A 24530-nucleotide genomic window follows, 5' to 3' on the forward strand; every position below is an offset into this window, starting at 1 on the left:
AATTATGATTGTTTTAGTTTCAGAGTCACCCTGGTGGTAGCAGAATAACAGGTTATTATGGGTATATCTTACTTACACTGGCAGTGTCCAGTTGAGATGCATCTTCATCTCCGCTCGCATGCTCGTTCTCCACGCGCTCTGTGCCCATGACACAGGCATCCCCTCAATTCTGTATCATCTGATTCCTCAGTTCAGGTGGTTAGGAGCCATTGTTTCCCTCAGATCAAAAACTGGTGTATGAAAACAGCAGCAGACACAGAAAGAGGCAGTGGTGTACAGCCATGCAGGACACTGTGCCCGAGGTGCATCCCATCCCAGCCGACAGGTGCGTGAAACCAGATCCTTCAGCACAGGCGAGCTGTGGGGAACCGGGGACCTTGCTGATGGCAACGTACCTCCTTCAGTCCTGTGGCTAAGGTTTCATTCATTAACTTCTATCTCCCTCATTCATCGAATTCAAATGAACTAATATTCAACATGGCACAAAAGAAGCCTATCTGCTCAGCAACAGCAAGAAAGAAACCACTGTTTCTAGCAGCATTTTCAACAAATACATGAAATGAATACTTTCAAACGACACCATTCTCATTTGGTACTTTTGTACAAGAGTTTTATTTACAGTGTTAACAGGGTGGGTGAGTGTGTCAGCGGACTTGTCCTCTGGCCGCTTTGTGCTCAGAGCTGACAGAGTTGCAGTATAACTCAAAAAAAGGGTCCAGCCTTTGAGAAATCAAGTAAAACCATGTAAGTACGTCAACTTAAAAGCAGACTATACATCGTTGTCATAATTAACATAAAAAAATCTTTCAGCTGGAATTTATAAGACACAGAGGAGGGGAGGGGGGGGTCTCGAACTATTGTAAGCAGCATCTTTAACACACCAACAAAAAGGAGGGAGTCAGTATTTTAACACTTTTGGGATGCCCCTCCCAAATTGTAGGCACTGCACTTCAACATCCAACAAAAACATATACATCAAGAGACATACATGAGGCACAAAAAAAAACCACATAGACAGTACATTCACAGGTAGGTTCTGGAAAGGAAAAAAAAAAAAAAAGAAAAAAAAAAGTGTTCTTTGAGTCTTCAGGACGGTTTGCTTGTGATCTAAACATTCAAAGAGAGAAAGAGGATGAGGGAGTGGAGCCTTCATTTCCTGAAAAAGGTGTTGCGGGTGATGGCGTACCACAGGTGGGAAGGCTTTCGCTTGGGGGGCTCAGCCAATGAGAACACCTGCTGCTGAGGCACACTGGTTGGAACGGTAACATGACGCTGGTGAAGGGGGTGAAGGTTTTGGTGGTGGGGTGGCACAGAACCAGAGTAACCAATGGCTAAAAGGAAGAGAGGCAAAAAAAAAAACTGTGTGAGGAGGCAAATTAAAATTATTATAAACTATAAAATTAATTAATTGCATGAAGAAGAAAATTTTCTTTACTTTTGATCTTCCCTTGTTTGGCTTTTCTGGCATTAAAAATGGCCTGTTTTCTTTGCTCGTCACTGATCTCGATTCCTGCCATGAGGGAAGAGACACAAACACTCCTTCAGTTCAAAATAGTTCCTACCATACCCTTTTTTCAACAGCAATACCTCTACCCCTTTTATTTGATTTCACTTGAGGTCACAGGTCATGATTGAAAGCAGCCCAGACAGTATTACTCACCCATCTCTTGATCCTCCTGGACCCTGCGTCTCTCCCTGGCAAACGCCTGTAACCACCTCTGTTTGTCTTGGGCCTTCCTGCAGCAGAGTACACACACACTCTCCAGAGTGGAGGTGTGGCGCAGGCGCAGAGCGTTCCTCAGGGTCAGGCCCAGATCTGGGTCCCGCCCATCGGGCAGCTCCACCACCTCGGTCTGGTCCATATCCAGCCGTCCACGGTAGTGGAGCAGATCTCTGCGTAGGACATCTTTTTTGCAGAAGACCAACTGGTGGTCAAACAGGAAGAAGCTGCGCTGCTGAGTCTTGCCCTGCCGGACGATCCGGGTCAGTTCGCCGGAGTGGATCAGCTCAGAGCTGCGTTCCAGCACATCAGCTCCCTGCAGCAATACACGCACAGTACACATGCACAGTCAAAGATTTATATAATTCAATCTTCATTACCTAAAGCTGGAAAAATATACAGGACTACTTGTAATGTGAAGTAACCAGTGTTCAAATCTTTGAGGAATATTCGACGCCCATCATCACCTCCCAGTGTAGAATGGCGACCTGCCAGTGAGCGATGGTGTCGACACTCTCTAGCCTTCTCTTCCTCTCATTAATCAGACTGGCCACATTCTTCATAGCCTCGTATGCATTGCTCACTCCGTTGTAGTCGCTGCAATAAGTGAGAAACGGAATGAGTGTGTATAAGGATTCATGGTAAATACTGTACAGAGGAGCTTGAAAGTGTGTGTGCAGGCTGGGGTGCAGTGAGGGTGCTGCTCAATGTGTGTGTGCAACAAAGAATGTAAACAGTGAAATAAAGGGGCTGAAAATATACAAGTAGCGCAGATAGCGTATAAGGGATTTGTCGAGGACTACCTGTGGTCCTTGGGGGTGTACTTGAGCAGTTCTCCCAGCTGCAGGGGGTATTTACAGATCTTCTGGACGGGTGTGAGCAGGAAGCCAGCAATGGAAATGTCGATCATCTGCTGGAGGAGCCGGCAGGCCTCAAAGAAGTGCTTATATCGCCCCAGCTTCATCAGGCGATGCAGCTCAGCGCTGGCTACTGGGTGGGTGTTACAGTAGTCTGAGTAGATGGAGAAGCCCTCCCCCTTAGGAAAAAAAACAAGAGAGAGAGATATTAAATGGAAATTAAATGCTATTAAATGAGTGATTATCTGGGGAGCGAATGAGTGGGAGAGAGTGACTGAGACCAAGTAAGCGGGCGAGTGTGAGATTGTGACTGTGAGTAAGATTGTGTTTGGCTATTTGTGTGGGCCTGTTACCTGCAAGAGAAAGCAAGAACCGATTTCGCTGAGATGTGGCTGGTCTTTGTTGTACTTCTTCTCCAGGTCTCGGAGAAACTGCCTCTGGAACCTGTAGATATCTTCTATGTTGCTGAAGATGGTCTTCAATTGCAACTCAGTGAACATGCCTGGGTGTTTACGGCACTGGCGGATGTAACCCTGGGAGAAACACAAAACCAGTATATTAGTACTGACATGAATGATGGAAACAGTTCAAATGCTGGCCAACAGGAGGTGCCTGAGGGTTGAGTCGAGCATTCTAGGATAAGATGCCTTCAAGACCGCTGACCTAAATTGAGTTTTTGATCATTTCTAAAACTACAAATGCTGTAACGTGGGAGTAACATAATGTGTGAGTGTGTGAGTGAGTAGAGGTGTGACTGTTATAGATCAAACAAAGCAGAAAGATGAGAGAAAAGCAGCTCTAGAGTTTGATTTACACGGGCTGCAGGAGTTCTACGCAGTAACAGCTGTAGTCCAGTTCAGCCCCTACCTCACAGATGTCTTTGAGGTGCTTGATGTAGATGCGTTCAGTATTCATGATCTCTTGGACCACGTTGGTTCTCATCTGCTCTCTGTGTTGGGCGCTGTGTGTGTCTCTGGGGGCTGGATCTTCCTGGTCCGCTACACTCTCCACACTCTCCCCACTCGAGTCCTCCTGGTTCACACGCACCTGTAACACATGCACCGCATACACAATGGCAGCTCCTGAGTTGCATTTAAATAGACATGAGCACACACAAGTCTATTTGCTAAATGCTAACTTCTAGTCAGGTTTGGTTTCCCAAAACAGTATTTATTTTGATTAAGTTTAAAAAGCAAGACTGAAACTATTATAAAAATGTGGTTCCTATTTTTGAGATGAAACTAAACTGCAAAATAATACTATTATTGGCTATAGGAGACATGAAAATGGTTACAAAAGGGAGGCAAATAACCACTTAAACTATGAAAGCCCCAGATCTACTCCACATCACTATGGTAACAACACCATGTGCAAGTTTAACCAGTGCCTGTTCGTCAACATTGATGCAGTGACAAGCAATTACACAGCAGACGCCCATCTGCCAATCAAATAACCTCACCATGGTTACCACAACCTGCCTAATTAAGACTCAACTGTCAATCAGCACTGGTAACCACAGAAACCACTTAAACCTCTGAAGTCCAAACCCCTCCACACAGTATTAAGAGGGCTAGCAGGCCTTGTTTGGAGCAAAGCCAGTTTGCAGGCCTTTCTGTGGCGTTGGAGAGCAAACATGCATTAGACACACAGGTCAGGGTGTCTACTTACCCTCACAAAGCTGGAGGGGAACCAGGCTTCTCTGTCAGCCCCTCTGCCCCACCACCAGTCTGTATGAGAGGCGTCCAGGACGCGGATCACATCCCCAGCCTTGAAGGCCAGCTCCTGCTCCTCCATAGTCACATGGTCCCAGAGGGCCTCAGCATACACCGTGTGGCCAGAGCTTATCCACTGATCAACACATACACACACACACACAGATAAGATAAAGATACAATTACATGCAAGGCAAGCCCATGTCTAACACACAAGATTATGTCTAGACTTTTTGGACACTACAGAGGTTGTTCGTTCTGCTGAGCTGTGGCCAAAGCTGTGCTGAGTTGTTGCCAAACATCTTGAGAACACACACGAAAACAAATTCTCGTGGCTGTTCACATGAGACACATGCGCAGGGTTACAGTTAGGACAAATGTTGCATCCTCATGGATAAAACGTATTGCAGCGTGATAGTGAAAATTCTCCTGTGCAGACTCACCTCGTTGAGCACAGAGAGCTCCACCCCTGGCTGCAGATAGGGAGTGACTTCACTGAGCTCATCAAAGCTGCCCTCCTCCTCACTCACGCTGTCATCAAGTGTTGCCGAGCACTCAGACACCCCATCTGCAACAGTAAAAAGAGGTAAAAGAGTGTATGAGGCTAAAAAACTCACTTTCTAACAAGATACAAAAAAAACATTTACAAAAAAAGTCAAACGAGTCACAGACACAGCATATACACACCTATTTCTACACCGGCGTTTTCCTCCAACACACACAGTAACATGTCCAGACTCACTATCTCACAAACTCAAACTTGTGAACTCTTGTTTGTCTCCCCTCGCTCTCTTCCATACAAACATGACACTGGTTCTCACCGCTGAGCACTCTGTGGAGCTTGCGTCGCCCGAGGCGGTCCAGTCCGATGGGGGTGCTCTGGGAGAGCGTGGAGGGACGGAACCTGGCAGACACTCCTCTGTAGGGGGGCACCTGGTGGGACGGGATGGGTGGGCGCGACAGGGGCTGCAGGGGGTAGGACAGAAAACATCCTGGGATTTAGGAAAACCTCATTTCTCCAGCATTCGTCACTTGCTTGTTGACTCACTGTCACATTAAAAAAAATCATATTTAGCCAAGGCCTGCACCTTCTTGAAATATATTGGCCAAAAAAGACCTTGATAGATGATCAATTTTCTTTCTGTACTGTATAAATTAGCACTGTTAGGGCTGGCATCCATTGGTGGCATATTTTTCTACCTGTGCTCTTTTTCTGTTGTTAACAATGTAAAGGACATACTTTTGAGCACATCATGAAATGCAGGGAGGTGTTAATGGGCTACATAAATAACCAGTTTAACTGGTTTCCTGCACACTTATAATCAGGAAAGTTATTTGAATTATTATTTCTTCAAAAGGAAACTAGATCCGCCTGCAGCCAAGCTTAGTTAAACACTTGACTGCTTGAAAAAAACATAAACAAAATTCCAGTTCATATAGATGGAAAGTCCTATAAACCCATATCAACACTCAACTAGCCAATTCACACTTTTCAGTTACACCTCCAGTGGATTTATATTCTTACTGGAAAAGTACAGAATTGTCATATATCCAGAGTTTAGAATCAAATCACCAAAATGAGTGTTTCCCAAATTAGAGTTTGGTCTTACAGAGGGAAGGCGGTCCTCCTTCTCCTCAGCATCGGGAGGGAACAGGTCCACAACTCCTATCATTGAGATAGGCCGCTGCCTCCTGCTCTGAATGTCCCCGTTCATGCTGCAGTTCTCGGGGCTGTCTCCGTTCTCACATCTGCCTTTGCTACTGTAGTCTTTATGCGATGTTCCATTTGTAGTCCTTTCCTCAGGATGCAGTTCTGCTTCTTCATCGGGGATGGAGTACTTCCTGGAAACAAGCTGCCCATAGTCAGAGATTGGCCGAGGTCTCGCTCGTCCCGGCCTTCGCCTGGGGTTGACAGAGGATGTTTCTGTAGAAGCTGTGGCTGCATCTGAGGGCGATGTGGGTGACTCTGACAGGCATGTTGGTGAGGGAGGATTGGTGCTGCTGGCTGTTGGAGACTCTTCATCTGCTTGCAGAAGTGCCTCTCGCCCCTGTTGATCCGACGTAGCCTAGGGGTCAAAGGGAAAGGTTAAAGTTCACAAGTCAATGAGGGCAATGATATTGACTTTCCCTGTTCAATGTTCGACATTTGTACACAGGCTGTAGAACAGACTGTCTGCTGGGAAGAACATCTGTTAATCAGAAACAGAACAAAATGTTTAGTTGACATGTCATAAAAGTACCACGTAGGTACAATTGTCTTGGTTGGAGCAGATTTGAAGGCAAAACCACAAGAACAAGTGCAAAGCCATTTCAATAAAGTTTCATCTGAATAAAGTTTTGTACTGTATAAATCTCATCGGAAACCTGGCATGATTATCTTGTGAAAGTATTCTCACAGTGATTGGCCCCACATATTGAACAATCAACCGCTAGGCTTATCAGGTTCAAACAAGAACAGCAGCAGAAATAGCACAAATATTCCTCAATTAAATGTTATCATACTCTATGTATGTATGCAAGTATTGTATGCTCAATGGTCAAATATTGGCTAATGGTTACTCATCTGGAAATGTGTTGTTCTAAGTTGGTTAGTCAGCCAATGATATCAAACCTCACCTCCTGGTTTTCTTGGTCTGGGTCCGGTCTCCTGCATATACACTGGAAAGGCACACAGTGGGCTAGCACCATTGTGAAACACACAAACGCAGACGCAGGCCTGTGTCCCCAAGGCCAAGAACCTAGATTTGTTTGAGTCCAGTAAATGCCTCCTGCTTCTTGGTTTTTAGTGTGAACAAATCTGCTTTCTCCCATCCATCTTGATCCAATCCAATTCAATTATCACTAGTCTTTGATCAAAACATATTTCACTAGAACGGTGTGTTTATGCTCCTGTCTACCTGGTGGTGTTGCTAGCTGTCCTGGGCCCAGTGTGCATGGTGCTGGACTTTGATCTAGTGGGCTGCAGCCAGAGGGAGGGAAGCCAGAGGGAAGGGGGAGAGAGAGAGAGGGGACGGGAGGGGAGGGGCAGTACTTGGTCATAGCTGCCTACCCACCCGCAGCCACAGGACTATGGAGCTGTTTTGCGCAAGGCCCACTAATCATAAACAAAGCCTAATCATTAACTCTGAGTCTGCTCCTTCGGTGTGCCTGGTAGCACAGCACAGCTGGCTTTAGCATGTGACCCTGCTAGAGCAGAAGTCAGTATATCACAAAGTGCGGGCAAACAACAGACAGGTCTTGGAAGGGGTGAATAATTGTAAGGGTGGTGGCGTTTGATGGACAGCAAGGAGGAGAACCAATGAGACTATCATAATTTATGTGGCACCGGTAGGGACTTTGGACCACATAGAGCTCATTTTTTAGCATAAGAGCATGGCACTGATCAACTGGCACGTCTGCATGAAAACTTATCTCAGTAAGTTGGAATCATGCCAGATTCAAAGATCACTTCATAAAATCACTACTATGAGGAGTGATGTGTTCCATTTCGTAAGACAAGGGTCAATGCCATTCAATCATCATCAATTAATGATCCTTCTGCTCTACATGATAAGGATGAGATTTGATCGCTCCTTTGTCTTTCAGTGTACTCTTCCCCTTTGAAACATCACACAAACCCCGTAACCTAATGATTTCCAATCCCTCGCTTCTATTCTTTTGTGTTCACTGATAAAAAGGTGCTACTCGTATGTGATAGCCTGAAACAGTTTGCAGCTTTGTTTTCTTTCAGCTGCAGTGCATTTCATCCATCATTGAGCTGTGAAAAAGCCCTGCAATCAAACAGACCAGCTGCATAAAAATGACTTCCTCATTTGATGTGATCATTACTTTGTCACATGCGTCCTGCAGTGTAATGTACCGGAATGTCAGCATCTGTTGTTTCCAATAGGCAGAGAGGAAAAGGTGGAGCAAATGCTGGCTGCACACTGGACAGTTACTGTACATGTGCCAGGAGAATGGAATTATTTAAATTCAGGGTGCTGTCATCTTTATACACCTGACTGCAATTACTCCCTTACCTCATTTGGTGGTGACTTGACCTTGGTCTGTTCTTGGCTTCCTGAAGGCTCCCTTTGGCTGAGTGGAGGTGAATCCCATCCTGCTTTCTGGGTATAACCACTCGTTGTGGTTACATCTAGTGATTCACAATCAGAAGAGATACCGGGCGAAGTCTGTTCCGTCCGCTCTGAGGGTTCCAGAGAGACTGGGCTGATAAGGGCCTGGTGTTGGACTGGGTTGGCTTCAGATTCAGGCTGTGGATGGACTATGGGGGTGTGTTCAATGGGTGCCTCTGTTCTCTCTGTCCCCTCTCCCATGACTCGGGCTCTGGTGGGCGAGGGCCGGCGCTGCCGCTCACCGGCTGGCAGACAAGGCACACGGCGGGAGTAATCGTCATGGAGACGGCTCAGGGGTGACAGAGGAGAGGTAGGGGAAGGGCTGGGGGAGGGACTGTTTCTGCGCCGGACGGTCAGGTCAGTCATGCTGCCTACTAGCTTCAGCATGTGGCCCTTGGCCTTCAGGGGGCTCTTCCAGCGACTGACACTGCGGCCCCGAAGGTCCACTGATGAGGCGCTGGCTGTCCTTTGGATGCTTGGTGTCCCGTTCGACCTGCTAGTCCTTGGGGAGTCTGGCTGCGGTGAAGGAGGACCGGGAGATGGGGCTTTGCGTCTGAAAGGGGTCTTGAACAGGTGTAAGTTCTCTGCACTTTTGCTCAGTCTGCTCAGCACCTTCACATTTGTGTTCACATTCATGTCCTCTGTATGGACGTTGACCTTGGACTCCAGAACTGGTTTCTGACTGTCCACAGCTTCATCTGTGCTACTTCCTCCTAGTCTCCTCTGCCCCGCGTCAAGTAAAGAGATGCGTCCTGCTCCATATGCTCTCCTGATACTCCTTGAGAACCGCGTATTCCTCTGGAGACTATCTCCTTCATCATCTTCCTCATCCTCATAGTCCTCATAATCTGAGCCATATTGGCTCATTGTGGCCAACTTTTGGCCAATAAAACCTCCATTAGATACATTGTATCCTTCTGAAAACTCCAAATGGTTGGTTGCATCACCTGGGCCAAGGCCCACATTGGTCATGACCATGCCATTAACTGTTTCCTGACTGGGTGAAGGGGCACACTCTCCATCGTGACCGGTTGCCCCTCTACTTTGGATACCCTGGAGCACAGAGGAGCGGAGCTTTTTGAAGGAGTCCATGACACCTAGTCCTGAGAGACCTGGCCAGGCCTGGGGGCCGCTGGTACTGTGGGTGCCTTGGACTGAAGGGGCCCCATCAGTGGTTGGACTGTGCCCAGGGACAAGACCCTTCCTCGAGTTAGAAAAGAGCCTCATAATCCTTGAGGAGTAGGGCTTTCCCTCTGGTTGACCTATAACAGGACTGGACCAGGCAGAGGAGTTGATGTCATTCAACCTGTTCTCGTCAGAGTGATGACCTGAGGTCACCGGCTGGGCAACACACCCAGACAGCAGGCATGGGACTGCACTCCTCTCAGCAGGACTCTGGAATGGGTATATATCACTAAGGGGTCGGCTCCGGATCAGGGACGGAGGGTCAGCTTTGGAGCCTTGGAGGCAAGGGAGGGAGTCTTCACTTGCGGACAAGACTCTGTCCTTTGGGTCCGCCTGCAAAAACAACATAGATTAATTTAGCAATTTATGCAGAGTGAATTATAGAAGACTTACAGTAAGTAGGCTACGCTGTCGTATATGGAGGCCAGGGGAATAGATTAATCCAGAGCATACCATGGCCAATGTAACCCAAACGCTTGAGCAAAGCATCTTTTGACTATACATTATGGTGCCTTAAGACAATAGTGTAGTCTCTACAGTAGGTTCAACACTTAAACTCACATTATCCAAAAACATTTAGTTCAAATGTTCCTATTCATAGGTTGTTATAAAGAAAATAAATGTGCTAAGCAGATGAAAGACAGATCAGAAAGACAGACAACAAAGTAAAGATAGATTTGTTCTGAAAGTTAACTGAGTGAAACCTTAAGAGACTGTTACAGTAATGCTGTAGCATATTTGTTCAAGACAGGCCATGTGTGAAAGTGTGGAAAAGTGAATTGCTGAGAATTGCTTTTGAGCATGGCATTGATATGAAGAGTATGTATGTTTACGCGACATGAGGGGAGCATGAAAATGAGCTGTGTTGTGTGTTTACAGTACTTTCCAATGAAAGTCTCCTCTGTGTTTGTGTATTAGAGAGAAGGCGCAACACAGAGAAGACAGCAAGAAGAGAGAGAGACTGAAGAAGAGTATCCCTCAGTATGCGTGGGAGCCAGGGGAGTAAGCCATCTTTCACTGAGAACACTACGTGCATTTCTCCTTGGTGCTGTATTTCGATGTCAAAGGAGACTTGAGGCCCAGGTTGGGGTGGTGTGCTTAGTTGAGCTTTATGTGTGTGTGTGTGTAAAGCAGGGCAGCGCTAATGCAGCTGAGCCTTTGATGAGGGGCTTTGTGAGCATGACTAAGCAATGAGACTTGCTAATCCATTGTGATTAATGCAATAAATTGCCCAGTTTTCTCCAGATTACGTCGATGGTGAGGTGAGGTGAGGGGGAGGGTTGTGTGGTCCCAACTTCTATCTCAACTCGGACTTCCAGGGAAGCAGCACCGCTCAACTCCCTCTTACTGGTTGCCTAAGACACAGGGAGTTCTTATTGTCTGTATGGTTCCTACATGTTTTCAATTTCAAATCTTCCAGATCTCTTTCTTGATTGGATTTAATAAATTTGGGCTGTATAGTGACTGTGCAATGACTAAATTAGGGTCATGATCACTCTATAGCTGAAAACTTTTCTTCACCACATAAATATCATAACATGAAATAACAGTAGGCCAACAACTACATAAAATGTATAATTAAAGTGTGTACATGAACAACAGTATTTTCCATATATGTCCAGAGTTATTGGTCCTTTCAAGAAAATTATCCAAACATTTTCCACACTTTTCCAGACCTACCATGAATCTTGTCTATAAAACAGGACCGACTTTTGCTGCATGTTAAGGAGAAGTAAGCATACAAATAATTTAGCTAGTGGGCTAGTTTTTTTTAGAGCCAGCATGGTTCACAGATCATGACCCTAACCTTCTGTCTCTGTCACACGAAGCAGCTTCATGAAAAGGAGGCAATTTTTGACAGTTTGAATGTAGCACTGTTTTCACTGATTGTTGTGTGTTGTGTGTGTGTGTGTGTGTGTAGGGGGGGGTGCTGGAACGCTCCCATCCTCATGCACATTCTCCTGCGGCAGATGGGCTTGCTCAGTCAAACTCTCTGTGGAGTCTGCTGTCATTTCAACCAGCTCACTCCATCCCACCGAACACTTATGTAAACACAGAGCCACCGCTGCCAAGCACCACTGCTGACAGACAGTAAACACCCCTCGTGAACAATGTGCCGCTTTCAAAACTATGCTGAATTGTTTTCTTGTCCTTTCCTCCTCGGCCACTGAGAAATCACGGTGAACAATAACTGGAAAAATACACCGGATCAATTATTCCACGTATTCTCGAAGCAGAAAGATAGGAGATAGGGAAAGAATTTCTACAGCTTGGGTGCCTTGCTTTTGTTATGAAAACTCACATCATCCTATCAGCCGTTCGACCAACTGTGCTTTCCCTCAACACCTCTATGTCTTCTCTCCTCACTTGGCGCCAACTGTCACAGGCCAGTTGGCATCTACTAATACTTGGCAGTGCTGCTAGCCAGGAGGAGACAGATTACACAGGTGGGGTATACAATTTCACAAGGCAAGACATGACTTCAAACATCAACAACTTAACAATATGATGCTTTATTTACCCTTAACCTTGTATTATTTCCCCATAACTCTTTTAACTCTGCCCTTCTAGCATTATGATTTTCTGAACCATGTTTTATTTTTTCAGTCAAGCATAAATGCAGCACAAGTCAATGGCAATGTAGCCTTGATGTGCATGGTATAAACATTCCCTCACTTGTAAAATGATCTGTTTATTAGGGCTCCAAAATAAATAGTGATTATAGTGACAGTTTCCGTGACTTCTGCAGTTTCCATATCACCAGATGCTGCCATTTCTTTTTCTTATAGTGAAAGGTGTTTTGTATTGCTTTCTATAGAAGGTATTCCTGTACTATCCACAATCCATGCACAGTACAGGAATACCTTGTACAGAAAGACATGAATGCAAATGAAGCTGCATTTCTGAGAAAATAATTTTATTAAAGCTCACTAAATCTTAAGCCCTAGCAATTTTTTGGATGTTTTATAAGGACTGAAAAATAAATTATGTAGAAAAAGTGTCCACTATGTCCACTTCTATAGCACATCGCAATATACTCATAATACAAAATTTCTCATATGTCAATTTCATGCCCTATTGTCTGTGAATGAAGATCACTTTTACTATGTTGTTACAGCACTGAGCTTTCCTATATCATCCCTGCTCTATCGTTTACACTGCGGACCGGGATCACTGTTGTGGCTTCCTCCTGCTAAGCGTTGGATGGGAGCGGCGCTCTGGGGCCCTGGTCCAGAGTTAATTAAGAGCTCAGGGAGGAGCCCCCCCACACAGCAGCCAGCTGGAGCCAGCCTCAGATTAGACTCACAGACGAGGATGCATGATACACAAACATGTATACAACAGGCAAAAACATGCACTCCACAAACACACATCTCACATGCACAATCAGTTAGGACATTCTTTCCCACCGTGCATGACCCATGACCATTTGCATGTGCGTGTGTACGCACGCACACAGAGCAGGGAGGAAGGCATTCAAAGTCATTGACTCCCTTCCCGTTTGTCTAGAAAAGCCAGGCTCTTATGCAAGAGGTCATAAATGCATAATGATTAGTGAATTCCCGCCCACAGTTCACCTCTGCGGAGGTATGTCCCGCCCAAGGCTAGGATGAAACTAATTAGGCCAAAATGAACTGAGCATTAAATGAAAAAGACTGCCAGACAGGGAGTATCAAGGTAAAGTAAGCTTTGTAGTCATTTTCAATTCTCTGGCTTAGCTCTGAGACAGACACAATCATCCTGGAGCACTACCGCCATTCCTTCGTAAGCTGTCACTTCACTGGTTGTCTATTTGCCTCGATGACTGAAAGCTGCAAGGAAGGCTGTCCTGAAAAAAAGCACCACAATGTTCTACAGGTGTGACTGGTTGATTAGAGTAGTGGCAATCAGTTTGTGTAACTAGGGTGCTGCAAAATAGTAGTTGAATACATGTTAAGTACTTGGAAAAAAAAAAAAGAAATGCTTGATTTATTTTGTCTTGCAAGCGGATGGGTCCACTTCTGAGGCAAGATTAAATAACACCTGGTAATATTCAGTACTGAATATCTGAATCCATATTGAAATCTTTTTTGCCCAGTTTTTTGTTAGCTCACATTGGTGCAGCCTTGCCCTGGGCCCAGACTGAGGCCAAGTGTTTGCAATGAGATGCTGAAGGAGACTTGCATGTCCAAGTCCAATAGCAAGCCCACTCAAGTGTGTGAAGGGACAGTGTGTGGGAGTGTGTGTGTGTAGTCTACTCCTCTTCCATCCCAGTATTAATCTCATTAACGAAGCCACTTACCACTCTGTGTTCAGGACTGGTTTCATCCACATTTTATAGGCTAATCAGGGAGACAACTAGGCTATTCAGCACTGACTGAGAGAGTGACACTCATATGCTTCTAAGCGACTCTACATTATTTGACTGCAGGAGGTAACTTGGCCCATGTGCACTCTATAGTTTGGGAGTGGTAATGGATGACAGATGAGATAATATGGACTAAATTCTGCCAATAGTGTCCATAATAAATGTATTATCTCTTCTGGGGTCAATTTAAAACCACATACAAATATCATTTTAACTGTACACTAATGCTACACAGATCAGCCTAGTCCATTGGCTAGTGCACCAAAGTGGCCACAAGTCTGGTAAATGACAGATTCACTGACACTAGTATCCAGCAAACAAGCTTTCTCCTTTATGGTCCCAGGTTGCACAGTATCTGAAATGATTTTTGAAATAGGCAACATGTGTCTAGCTGAGGTGAACTCATTAACAAGGTGTAGGCTACTACTTGAGGCTCCTGGTTGAAATCTCATATTTGTCTGTGACCTAGTTCCTCATTTTTTGATCCAGTGGAAAAAGGCAGCATTGGAGAAGCCACGCCTCTTTCTATAGAGCGTGGGAAGTACAGATACAGGCCCAACCAGGGAGTGTCACCACTCTTACACAGGTAGCTACTCACTCACCTGATCTGCTGTGGATTGTCATAGAGACAGTCAACCAGAAATCTAACACCACACAGTGTACAGAGCTTAGAGAGGACAAAACACTACTGAGCCTCGTTGTCAACAGTCAACAGTAAAACCTGACAGCACCACAACAATGAGCAAAAGGCTATTCTATCAGCATTAAAGAAACCATGAAACAGAAAGGTTTTAAAGAGTTCAAAAACACCAATCTGTCTATTTCTGACAGAATCAGAAACAAAAGTCTTCCCACAAGGAGTAAAACATGATGTGCACATATGGTACAGTTTACAATTTTGTGGAATGAGTGTGAAAATAGATTATGCTCCAATTCTAAAAGTACTTTTAACACATTTTTTCACTGTAGAAAATTGATCATGAACGCATTGTTTCACTGGTGTAAAGGCCCTTTTGTATTTGGTGGAGTTAGTCAACACTGTGTCATTGGACTGAGATCGGCGGGTTTGAGCTAGGAAGAAAATGAGCTTGTTTCCTGGGCTAAGGTACAACAGGAAGGAGACTTTGTAAGTAGAACAAGTTCATAAGCTACGGAAACATAAGGCTCTACTTAATTTCCAGTATGATGGAAAACAATTACAACTGTGCCTGAAAGAGAAAGTAGCCTATTGTATAATTATCTTCTAAAATGTGAGTAACTTGCTGATGGAGAGCTACTGTATCATTTAATTTTGACCGCACTCTTTAGAGCAGAGGACTCTGACCTGTTGGATGAGTCTTCAAATTATAATGATGGCAACACCAGGGCAATCTGTTCACCTCTAGTGTAAAGGTCCGCTAGGGCAGCCATTAAAACAAGTTAATGCAGTGGGAATAAACTGCATGGATGACTGCAGAATCATACAAATTGGGTAGCTATTACTGCCTGCTCAGAGAGAAGTACATTTTGAAAACAAGGAGCTATAAAAGGGGATTACACTGTGTAGTTTTCTAAGCTCGCAAAGAACTCGGGAGGCCAAACTGCTTATTTATTTGTGCATTAATTAACTTGCTTTGGCCATAAAGCTCTTTGTAGCTGGTGCAGCCCTCAACCCCCTCCCTCCTTCACCAACTCCCTGCACAGCCTGGCATCTCCCACATCACTATAACAACCAGGGCTGTAATGCACTACAATAACCCCCTCCGGTCCCGTTTCAACCGAGAAAATCATTACAAGAGTAATGAGAAACGGCACAAATACATCAAAGAATATCCCCAAACTGACGACTTGTTTATATTAAGTATGTATAACAACTTATACTTGCTGTAAACATTCATTATTTTTGAATTTATTGGTAACGTCAACAGTTAAACTTTTGCTCACCCTCCTCATAGTCGATGTTGTCCTTCTGACTTTTCTTCACATCAAGAGAGCAGCTGTTTTTGTTGTTTGGCCATAGTGAAGGACACGCTCTTCAAAAAGGCTGGGTTTCTCGGAAGTCCAAAGGTGTCCTATCTCGCAATCGATGAGCACTTGTAAAAACATGTCGGATGCAAGCAGGTTGGCTGCTTCTGTGCCAACTAGTTACCCCGCAACATATTGAGACAAATGGCTGGCTAACTTCTAAACACAAGGCTAGCAACTTAAGCTAGCTCACGGGTTCACTAATAAAGTTCTACCTAATTGCCTAAACTGAACGGTTGTTAATTTCAGTTTCACCGACTGGAAAAACTCTTTTGGTAGCCACATAAATACAAAGAATAAATAGTGAATCCTACAATTTCTTCCGAAGTAGTTCAAACAAAGCTCAGAAGTCCGTTGATGCTCAAGTAAAAGAGGTCTTTCTTGGCAGATAGAGCTGGCGAGCATCATCAATGCACTTGTTGCAGTGATTGCAGGGGGCGGAGCCTCAGCGGGTTACGAGAAAGGTTACTGGTTGACCGCAACGTGACCATTTCGATGACAGCCAATCATGACTCATTGGATGAGACCGTGACCGTAAAGCCACGCCCACAGTGGAGCGCTCTCCATTGAAGAAAAAAAAGGCACAGCGTCGAGAAGCATACCATCGTCTTCAGTCCTGCGCCGCTTTGGGCCTTTCTCTGAGCTATTATTGTAAAACAAACAAGACTCGACCTTCCAGTTATTGGTGCGGCACTCTCGGCGTGCTTCCTCGTATCATGCCAAGACATCTTATGTGTCGGATATTTCATTTATACATGCCCATCCCCAAACAAATACCAGAGACGAAAAAAAAAAAGGATGGCTTGGTGAATGTTGTTTTGCATAGACAAACAGGAAACACAAGCAAACACAGAGCAGAAGAATATTTTGAATGTAGAAAAGGAGACAACATCTGGATTTGATCTGTTTAATATCACAGTTTTACCAGTAATAAAAATGACAAACAGATAACAGGTTATATTTCACTGCAATTACATGTTGAAGACCCAGTGAGGAAAATTAATATAAATTTAATGGAGTTAACCATGTGAGAGCTGCAATTATAATGCACACACAATGCCATAGAGAGTCTACTAAAGTAAACTTAAAAATGGCAAGCTAATCTCTCCTCATCCGTTCTTTAAAGTTATTTTTTCTGGGTCTCTGAGATTAATTATTAGAAAGTGCCATCATGCCTCAATTAAGCCCCAAAGATTAAGAACCCAGAGAAAGTTGTGTCATCATCCTCATCAGCGAAGAGCCCATTGAAGAGCTCTCCTCCGGCTACCTGCAGCCACACCTTGTCCCCCACGTCCAGGTGCAGCACAGCGCCCCCTGCTGCCTGGTCCTCACTGCTCTGGTAGTTGTCCATGGTGTGGATGATCCTCGCCCCATTCTTCACGAGAGCCACCTTCACATTTCTGGAGTACACAGTGATGTGGTAGGTGAAGTAGTAAGCACCCGCTTCCACGCATGTAAATCTTCCTGTCTGTGGATCGTAGTGATTCTGTTGGTTGTAGATGATCTTGTCAAACCGGATCGGTGCATTGACTGCTGGGAGTTTAGTGTTCTCTGTGAGTCCCACAGAGAAAGCACTTTTAGGGATGCCAAATGTGTCCCCCTTCTGGCCCTTTTCCCCCGCCTCTCCTCGAGTCCCTCTCTCCCCACGGTAGCCAATACTGCCCTTGTGGCCTGGAACGCCAATTTCCCCCTTGGGTCCTGGCCTGCCAGGGGGTCCCAAGGGCCCCTGAATGCCTCTGTCTCCTCGAGGGCCAATTTCCCCCTTCTGACCCTCTGGTCCAAGAGGTCCCACTTCGCCTTTAGGCCCTTTGGGTCCCGGTAGCCCAAGCTCTCCCTTATTTCCTTTCAAGCCTATGGGCCCTTGGACTCCTTGGGGCCCCATTTTCCCAGGTGGTCCCCTCTCTCCATTATCACCCCTTTTTCCTTTGGGGCCTAATGGGCCAACAGCACCTGTAAAGCACAAGCATTATTTTAAAGGTTCCCTCTCTTTTTATGGTTCTTAAAGGCTCCCTCTCTTTTTATGGTTAATGCTTACTGTTCAATATATACATATTGCAAAAAGCCAGTCAAAGTAAGACACAAAATGCCAAGAAATTTTGTTAAAGTAAGTGCAAAGAAAAGATATGCAGCTGGTAAATGTAGATGAAAGATCTATATTAGGTCATACCACAGATCCATAACTTTCACTTTTCAGTGGTGCAGTTTATTTTAAAGATACATACCAGCTTCCCCTTTGTCTCCTTTGACGCCATCCTTGCCTGCTGGTCCACTAGCACCAACTTCACCTTTTATTAAAAGAATAATTATGACATTTAAAATATTGAAATTGATGTTAAAAAAAAAAAAACATATTGGGAAAAAGTTGTGTATAGAGCCAAACTGTAGAGAGGATAATTTTTCTTGGACTTATTCCTTTTAACTTACCTTGATCACCTTTGTCCCCTCTGAGTCCGTCTCGGCCGTCCCTGCCAGGCATGCCATTGTGCCCAGGGTCCCCAGGTATTCCAGGATGTCCACAGACGCAGCCTTTCACTTGGGGTTCCTCCTGTGTAACACACCGGATGGCCAATAGGAGGAGCAAGAGAGTGACACTGAGTCTCATCCGCAGCATTGTCCTTGAAGTGCCTGTCTCACAAAACTAAAAGCACCACCATGCAACACGTTTTAGACTCTAAGAACTGCACGCCAATGCACAGTTGAGTTCATAACCGCATGCCCTGTTTCAATGTACACACACACACACACACACACACACCAATGAATCTACAAGTAACAGACTGAAGTGGGAGAACGCAGTAGAACAAAAGACAACCAAGACACCAACCAAGGAAAACACTATCTGGACTTTGGACAAAATTGACATCAGTCCACTCCATTGGTCAGACTCTGTTTTTTGGTTTACTTATTGGGTCTGCCCCTGTCAGTTCCACATCACCTGTGCCCCTCTAGATGCTTCTCCTGTTTCTCTGGGGCTAATAATCAGCTAGCAATGTGAGAATCGGGTATGCAAAAGGCCACAAAGTTTCACGTGTTGCCTTCAGATGAAGTGAAGCAAAACAGGGTATTGAACTTATGCAAATTATTCTGCTGTCACTCCACATTCCCATGGATGTATAACCCCTTTTTAATAGACCAATAAAAAAAAGAAAGGCATTGGGTATGCAAGCCTTAGAATGATATTGGCTGTCATGGTTTTATCCTAACCTTTGATTCACTTGTTTTATTTTGAACGTTAGACTCAAAGCACAGCAGTTAAATGGCCTCTGGTTAGCTATTGGAAACTAATAAATTAATGTGATGTTAAATCATGCATGCTTTTCTCATATGAGCCTTTTAAAATGCCAATAACAACTTGACCCAATAAATTGCATCACTGCCATAAACTTTGACCTTTTTATGCTCCAAAGCCCATCCTAACCCTCACCAGAATACCTTGGAGAAATGTTTCTTTTAAGTAACACCCTCTTATCTTCACTGATAGCATCCCTTAGATGTCTAGCACTTACACAGGGCGAGTAAACAGACAGACTTCTGCGCACTTAGACCCATGCAATAGCCATGTTTAGTGTGGACATTCAGTCACTGAACTTAAATAGGATGGGATATTCTTTGGAAATACTGTGCAAAAGAAATGGAGAATAACAATTCCTAAAGCAAAGTACAATATCTATTATAAGCTTTTTGAGGTTAACTTCATGGCAGTTCTGTTTTTGTGATACTTAATTGCAAATTCTCTTTTTGCTTGACCCTCCTCAGAGGGGTCAGGACGCAGGATCAGCTACAGAACAGTGCTCCTGGAGCTGGTAGGGATTCAATGTCTTGCTCAAAGACACTTCAGCAATGCAAAGGCTTGCTGTCAGAGGGTTTTGAACCAGGACTCTCTGGCTGAGGGATGGTCTCCCAACTCACTATGCCACCCTGCTGCCCCTTTATTAGATAGTCTACAGTGGGGAGAGACAGCAGGGATGGGAGCAAGAAAAGAGAATGGAAAACATCCAAAATCATGAACAAGACCCAAACCCACAAATCTAGCATATACCCCCTCCCTCTAAGCCACCAAGGTACCCCAGCTTTGAATTACACAGACTGATACACAAATACATGTTTATATACTTTATTTCTGTAAGTTTTCCCACACACAAGCCTCCAGATATAAATACTGTATATTTCAAAATATAAACATGACAATACATAAATGTGCACATTCAAGCAATATCTGTACCTGGAACGAATAGTGGTAACTTCACTGTCATACATGATGGCCATTACACACTAATTTACTTGCCTGTGCACAAAATGGACACATTGTGAACAAAGACGTAATCTAACAAATAAATTACAAAGTCATGGTTCAGAATTAACCAAACTCATTTATAATTTGAGGCCAATATATCAGGAGACAGTCTCTGTAGTCACATAACCAGGCACAACGTGAGGTTGATTTGGTTACAGAGGATACTGCAACAAGTCTTTAGACAAGATAGCAGAGACATCGTTACTCATTGAGTTCTATTAAGTTTAAGGCAAAACAATTACACAATAACAGACCATACTAAAGCTATAAACAATGATATACATAAATAAATGTACACATGAATACCAAAAAAAATAGCATACAACATGCTATAACACTGGCTTACAGTATTTCTGCCGTAGTTCTTAAAAAATGTGTACAATACAATTGGCTTGTTTTGCAGAGATCAATCTTTAGTTCTCTGTAAGACTAAATTGATGTTGAATGACCTCATAGTTCGACGTTCAGCAATCATTTGCACATGGAAGGGAAGGGAGAGAACAAATCCAGAGTGAGGACAGTATATGGCCAAAGGGAAAAGGGGACAAGCATAAGGAATCAGTTCTATGGCATTTAACATCAATTTTAAAGATGCTCTGTTGGGGAAAAGCAGCAATCACAGGGAAACTGTGAGGTTAACACGGCAAGAGGTACAAAGGATTTGAAGGTTTTAGGGATACAAGGTTAGTGGGATCCTTAGAAAGTAAGGTCTAGGAGCAGGTTAGCTAGTGTCTGAGTCATCTACATGATCTGCCGATGCATGCCGTAGCCCGTCATACCAGACTGGGACGCCCCGCGGTTGCTGCCCATCTGCAGGCCGATCAAACTCTGGCCTTGGCGCAGCTGTTCGTCAGTGAACTCTCGCCGATACCCCTGGGCTTTCCTACACACACAAAACAAAACAGGCATGGGGTGAGATGGAGGAACATGAAGTATTACGGAACTTACCAACCATGAACATACAACTGCAAAGATCTAAAGCTCTTCTGCATTTTACAGTTAGCTTTCTCTTTACCTGTGGAACCAGTCACGGTCGCCTCTGTAATGGCCATCATCCTTAGTGAGGGCCACACTCCCTAGAGCCATCAGGGTCCTTTGCACTGCTGCCATGTCCTTTCCTGCAGCCAGAACAACACACAAGCAAGCATTTCTCCATTGAGTACAATCTTGTTTTGACATGTAGTTGCATATGGTTGTAAAAACTGATGTATACCAGCTGTAGTTGGGATATAAAATGCGGTAATCGGAAGCAAAGCTGTAAGACTTTTCGTATGAAAGAGACAAGTGATGTGTGTAAGCAGTTGTGCTGGTTTGTGAGAGCCCTTCACCTTCCCAGAGGTCGACGGTTTGGAAGATGTCAGTGGTTATGACCCCATAGGCTTCTGCTGCTTGCAGGAACTGAGAGATCTTCTCCATCTGTTTGAAGGCCATCTGAGTCTCTAAAATCTTCTTAATTGGTTCCTTCCCCCTTGGATAAAGGCTGTTGATAAGCCTACAGAGGATCTGGGAGAAAGGAGAGCGCAAACTGGCTTGACCATACTAAACTGACAAATCAGTTCCGCTTTGCTACTTTATGTACAGCTAGACCCCACTTTCAGCTGGCTTATTAATTCCAATAATCACATATGATGAAATTTTAATGAGAAACAAACCCCCTTTTAATGTACCTTTAGACCAACATTATTTAGTTAAGCTCTCAGAGATGACACAGAACATTATTTGTTTGTGTATTTCAGCATTTTTTTTTTTTTACTTTAGGGACCTTTAAATTTGACAGAGCTTGTAAATATATTATGTTGTAGCCTAAATAATTCAATGGTTATTTCTATTTTAAGTACAGGTACTAAGGCACTCACTGTTCCATCCATCAGCCAGTTCTGGAAATTTTGTCTGCCTGGCTGCGGTCTCTCCAGGTTTCCTCCACACTGGGCTAGTATCCAGTCCACCAGCCGGAGCTCCAGGTCCGGGTCATACTTCTGCTCGATCTTCTCCTGCACTTCCCGGCTCAGTCCGTAACTGGGTCCCCTGTTCGCCATGGCTGCTCTCCCAACAGTCTACACCAGTCTGTCGTAACCCTGGAGGAAAACAAAGGTAGCAAACCTGAAGCTGAAATAGCAAAGTTTACATTACTCTGTAGCATAAGAATCCACTATAATATATTGTACCTATAGTGGACTTACAGGGTATCTGTGGTACTCAATAGTGAGTTTATAGTGACCGTATTGTACATTATTGTTTGTTTTTTTAAAATTTTATCTCCTATGGTATTGTGATATTTGTAGTTTTGCTGTGATCTTTATACAGTATCCTAATCAATTTCCAATTTTTTTTTTTTTTTCAATTTCATTTTCCTTCTACTATAATAATCCCAAACTATTTCACCGCTCGAAGACACTGAGCCTGGTTTTCCTCCAAATCTTTCCTCCCCCAGTAGCACCTGTGTCCCTTACAGCTCAGTAGTCCCACCAGGCGCATCCCTGGAGACTGTAGCAGGGAAGGGTGTGGTCCTTGGCAGCTGTCCCGAACAAGGACAAGCCCTCCTATTACTATGGTAACCAGTTGAGTACAGTGATGCATGGATAAATAAAATGGTGGTTTAACTACGACCTCCTCATCATGACGTAACCACCAATATAAGTAAAGTCTAAATTATTTTCAGAAAAATAGTTTGGTTTTTCCCTTAAAAGACACTATCTTCATATAACTTACATCAGTTCGGTATAATGATGTAGCCTACTATGAATTCACGTTGTCAACATTTAGCCTACGTCACCCTAAAAAGGTGGATAAACTGTATTCCTCGGATAAATGGTAGGTAAATAAAGTAAATAAATGTTGATTTTCTCTCCACGAGCCTACATCCATTCAATAATTTCAAGTTATAAATGAAGAAAACCCGCCATCTAACGTTGCGACACTAAATTGATGATGCATTATACTTGAAAAATCATCCAAAAAAATTACAAACCCTTGGACAATTGCACAAACCATACAAACTTGGACAATGGATCGGTAAAATAAAGACTATATAATATAATACTAATATAACCTGGCATGCAATCGTAGCAATTTCATTCAGTTAAGGCTGCGTGCACTTACCAAAGAGAAAGCAGACGTGGCTTGTCCCGTGATGGAGTGTTAATTCCGCTGAGCTGGGCAGGGCAGAGGATGCTGAACTGCTGAAGCATCCATGAAGCGCGTCGGGCCAGGCTGGGACGCACATTGTCCGGGAGTGGCGAACCACTCGTTTTATATGCCAGCGCCTCCAGGAGGGGTCCCTAGAGACTCCTAACGCACAATGCGACATAACAACGCTCTCGGACAGTGGCGAGTAGCTACCGTAACGCTGCTCAGATTCAGGAATATGAACTGACCGTCAGTATACCCTCAGACTGCGCTGCATGTCAAGGCGCACGTCTTATTTTTACTTTTTTTCTGAGACTTGAAGCCAAACATAGGACATAAACACTTTTAAGATGTATGCTACTTGTGCCTCTTCTACATCACCACCCCCTGGAGCTGGTAGGGATTCAGTGACTTGCTCAAGGACACTTCAACAGTGTGGATGTTTGCCCATGCAGTCCGATGGAAGGATGGTGTCTTTAACCACTAGGCCTCCCTGCTGCCATATCACTTTGAGTCATGCCTAGATTTCAATCAACTGTACAAGGCAGACACAAAGGCTTATTGTCTCTTGCAGCTTGCCTCTCTTAGTTTCAATAATGAGAGCTATTGCTCTTCCTTTATTGAGTTAGAGTTATTTGAGGTGGATGAATGTTCCAGAGAAAGGCCGTTTGCAGAGTGCTGCAGTTCAAAATGGACAGTATGTACCCTAGCCTCCAAATTAGGCAGCGAGACAACAAGACAACTAAAATGTGGGATTCTTACAAAACATTTGCTGGTGGTGCAAAAATATGTTCCTTTACAAATCTGCTTTGAATAAAACTATTTTTAATTCTGAACAAAGGATAGTCAAAGTAAAATATCACAATATTAAAGCCAATACCCCCTTTTCTCATTCCTTTGGATTTGCACCATCTCTTCTGCATGCATCACACAGGCCATGCAGATGTTTGCTCCTGTTTTGATACAGTCACCTCCGTATCAAAACAGAAACCTTAATCATGAGTGAAAGGTCACAGCTGCAGTTAGCAAGCCTGAGAGTTACTGGTTGGTTTCGCCCCATTGAGCAGAGTCCGGCTAGTAGCCAATTACATGTTAATCAACAGCCCAGTGGCTCCAGCATGGCCGGCCTCTATAGCTAAAGGCCTACACATATAGGAGTGGTGCTACAG

The 24530-nt window shown here is 44.2% G+C and overlaps 3 protein-coding genes across 4 annotated transcripts; all 3 read right to left on the minus strand.

Annotated features, from left to right (window-relative positions):
- Positions 1–582: 582 nt before the first annotated feature.
- Positions 583–16290, minus strand: spata13 (spermatogenesis associated 13). The gene is made up of 13 exons (XM_071913727.2): positions 15861–16290; positions 8309–9922; positions 5900–6355; positions 5111–5255; positions 4733–4857; positions 4246–4425; positions 3445–3624; positions 2931–3110; positions 2524–2756; positions 2188–2317; positions 1661–2036; positions 1436–1510; positions 583–1331 (listed from the first exon to the last, which is right to left on the minus strand). The coding sequence occupies exons 1-13, from the start codon at positions 15867–15869 to the stop codon at positions 1150–1152; spliced, it is 3885 nt and encodes a 1294-aa protein (XP_071769828.1). The 5' UTR covers positions 15870–16290; the 3' UTR covers positions 583–1149.
- A 749-nt stretch (positions 16291–17039) lies between these two features.
- c1qtnf9 (C1q and TNF related 9) lies at positions 17040–18552 on the minus strand. The gene is made up of 3 exons (XM_071913755.2): positions 18366–18552; positions 18164–18226; positions 17040–17891 (listed from the first exon to the last, which is right to left on the minus strand). The coding sequence occupies exons 1-3, from the start codon at positions 18550–18552 to the stop codon at positions 17122–17124; spliced, it is 1020 nt and encodes a 339-aa protein (XP_071769856.1). The 3' UTR covers positions 17040–17121.
- Positions 18553–20039: 1487 nt separating this feature from the next.
- Positions 20040–23609, minus strand: tagln3b (transgelin 3b). Of its 2 annotated transcripts, none has more exons than XM_078291336.1 (5): positions 23335–23609; positions 22092–22310; positions 21564–21738; positions 21251–21353; positions 20040–21118 (listed from the first exon to the last, which is right to left on the minus strand). In XM_078291336.1, the coding sequence occupies exons 2-5, from the start codon at positions 22269–22271 to the stop codon at positions 20977–20979; spliced, it is 600 nt and encodes a 199-aa protein (XP_078147462.1). In that variant the 5' UTR covers positions 22272–22310; positions 23335–23609; the 3' UTR covers positions 20040–20976. The 2 variants fall into 2 exon arrangements, with proteins under 2 accessions (XP_078147462.1, XP_078147463.1); XM_078291337.1 differs by having other exon boundaries at positions 22092–22341; positions 23335–23368.
- Positions 23610–24530: the final 921 nt, after the last annotated feature.

The sequence above is a fragment of the Centroberyx gerrardi genome, chromosome 22 (genome assembly GCF_048128805.1).
Source record: "Centroberyx gerrardi isolate f3 chromosome 22, fCenGer3.hap1.cur.20231027, whole genome shotgun sequence".
NCBI classification, from domain to species: Eukaryota; Metazoa; Chordata; class Actinopteri; order Beryciformes; family Berycidae; genus Centroberyx; species Centroberyx gerrardi.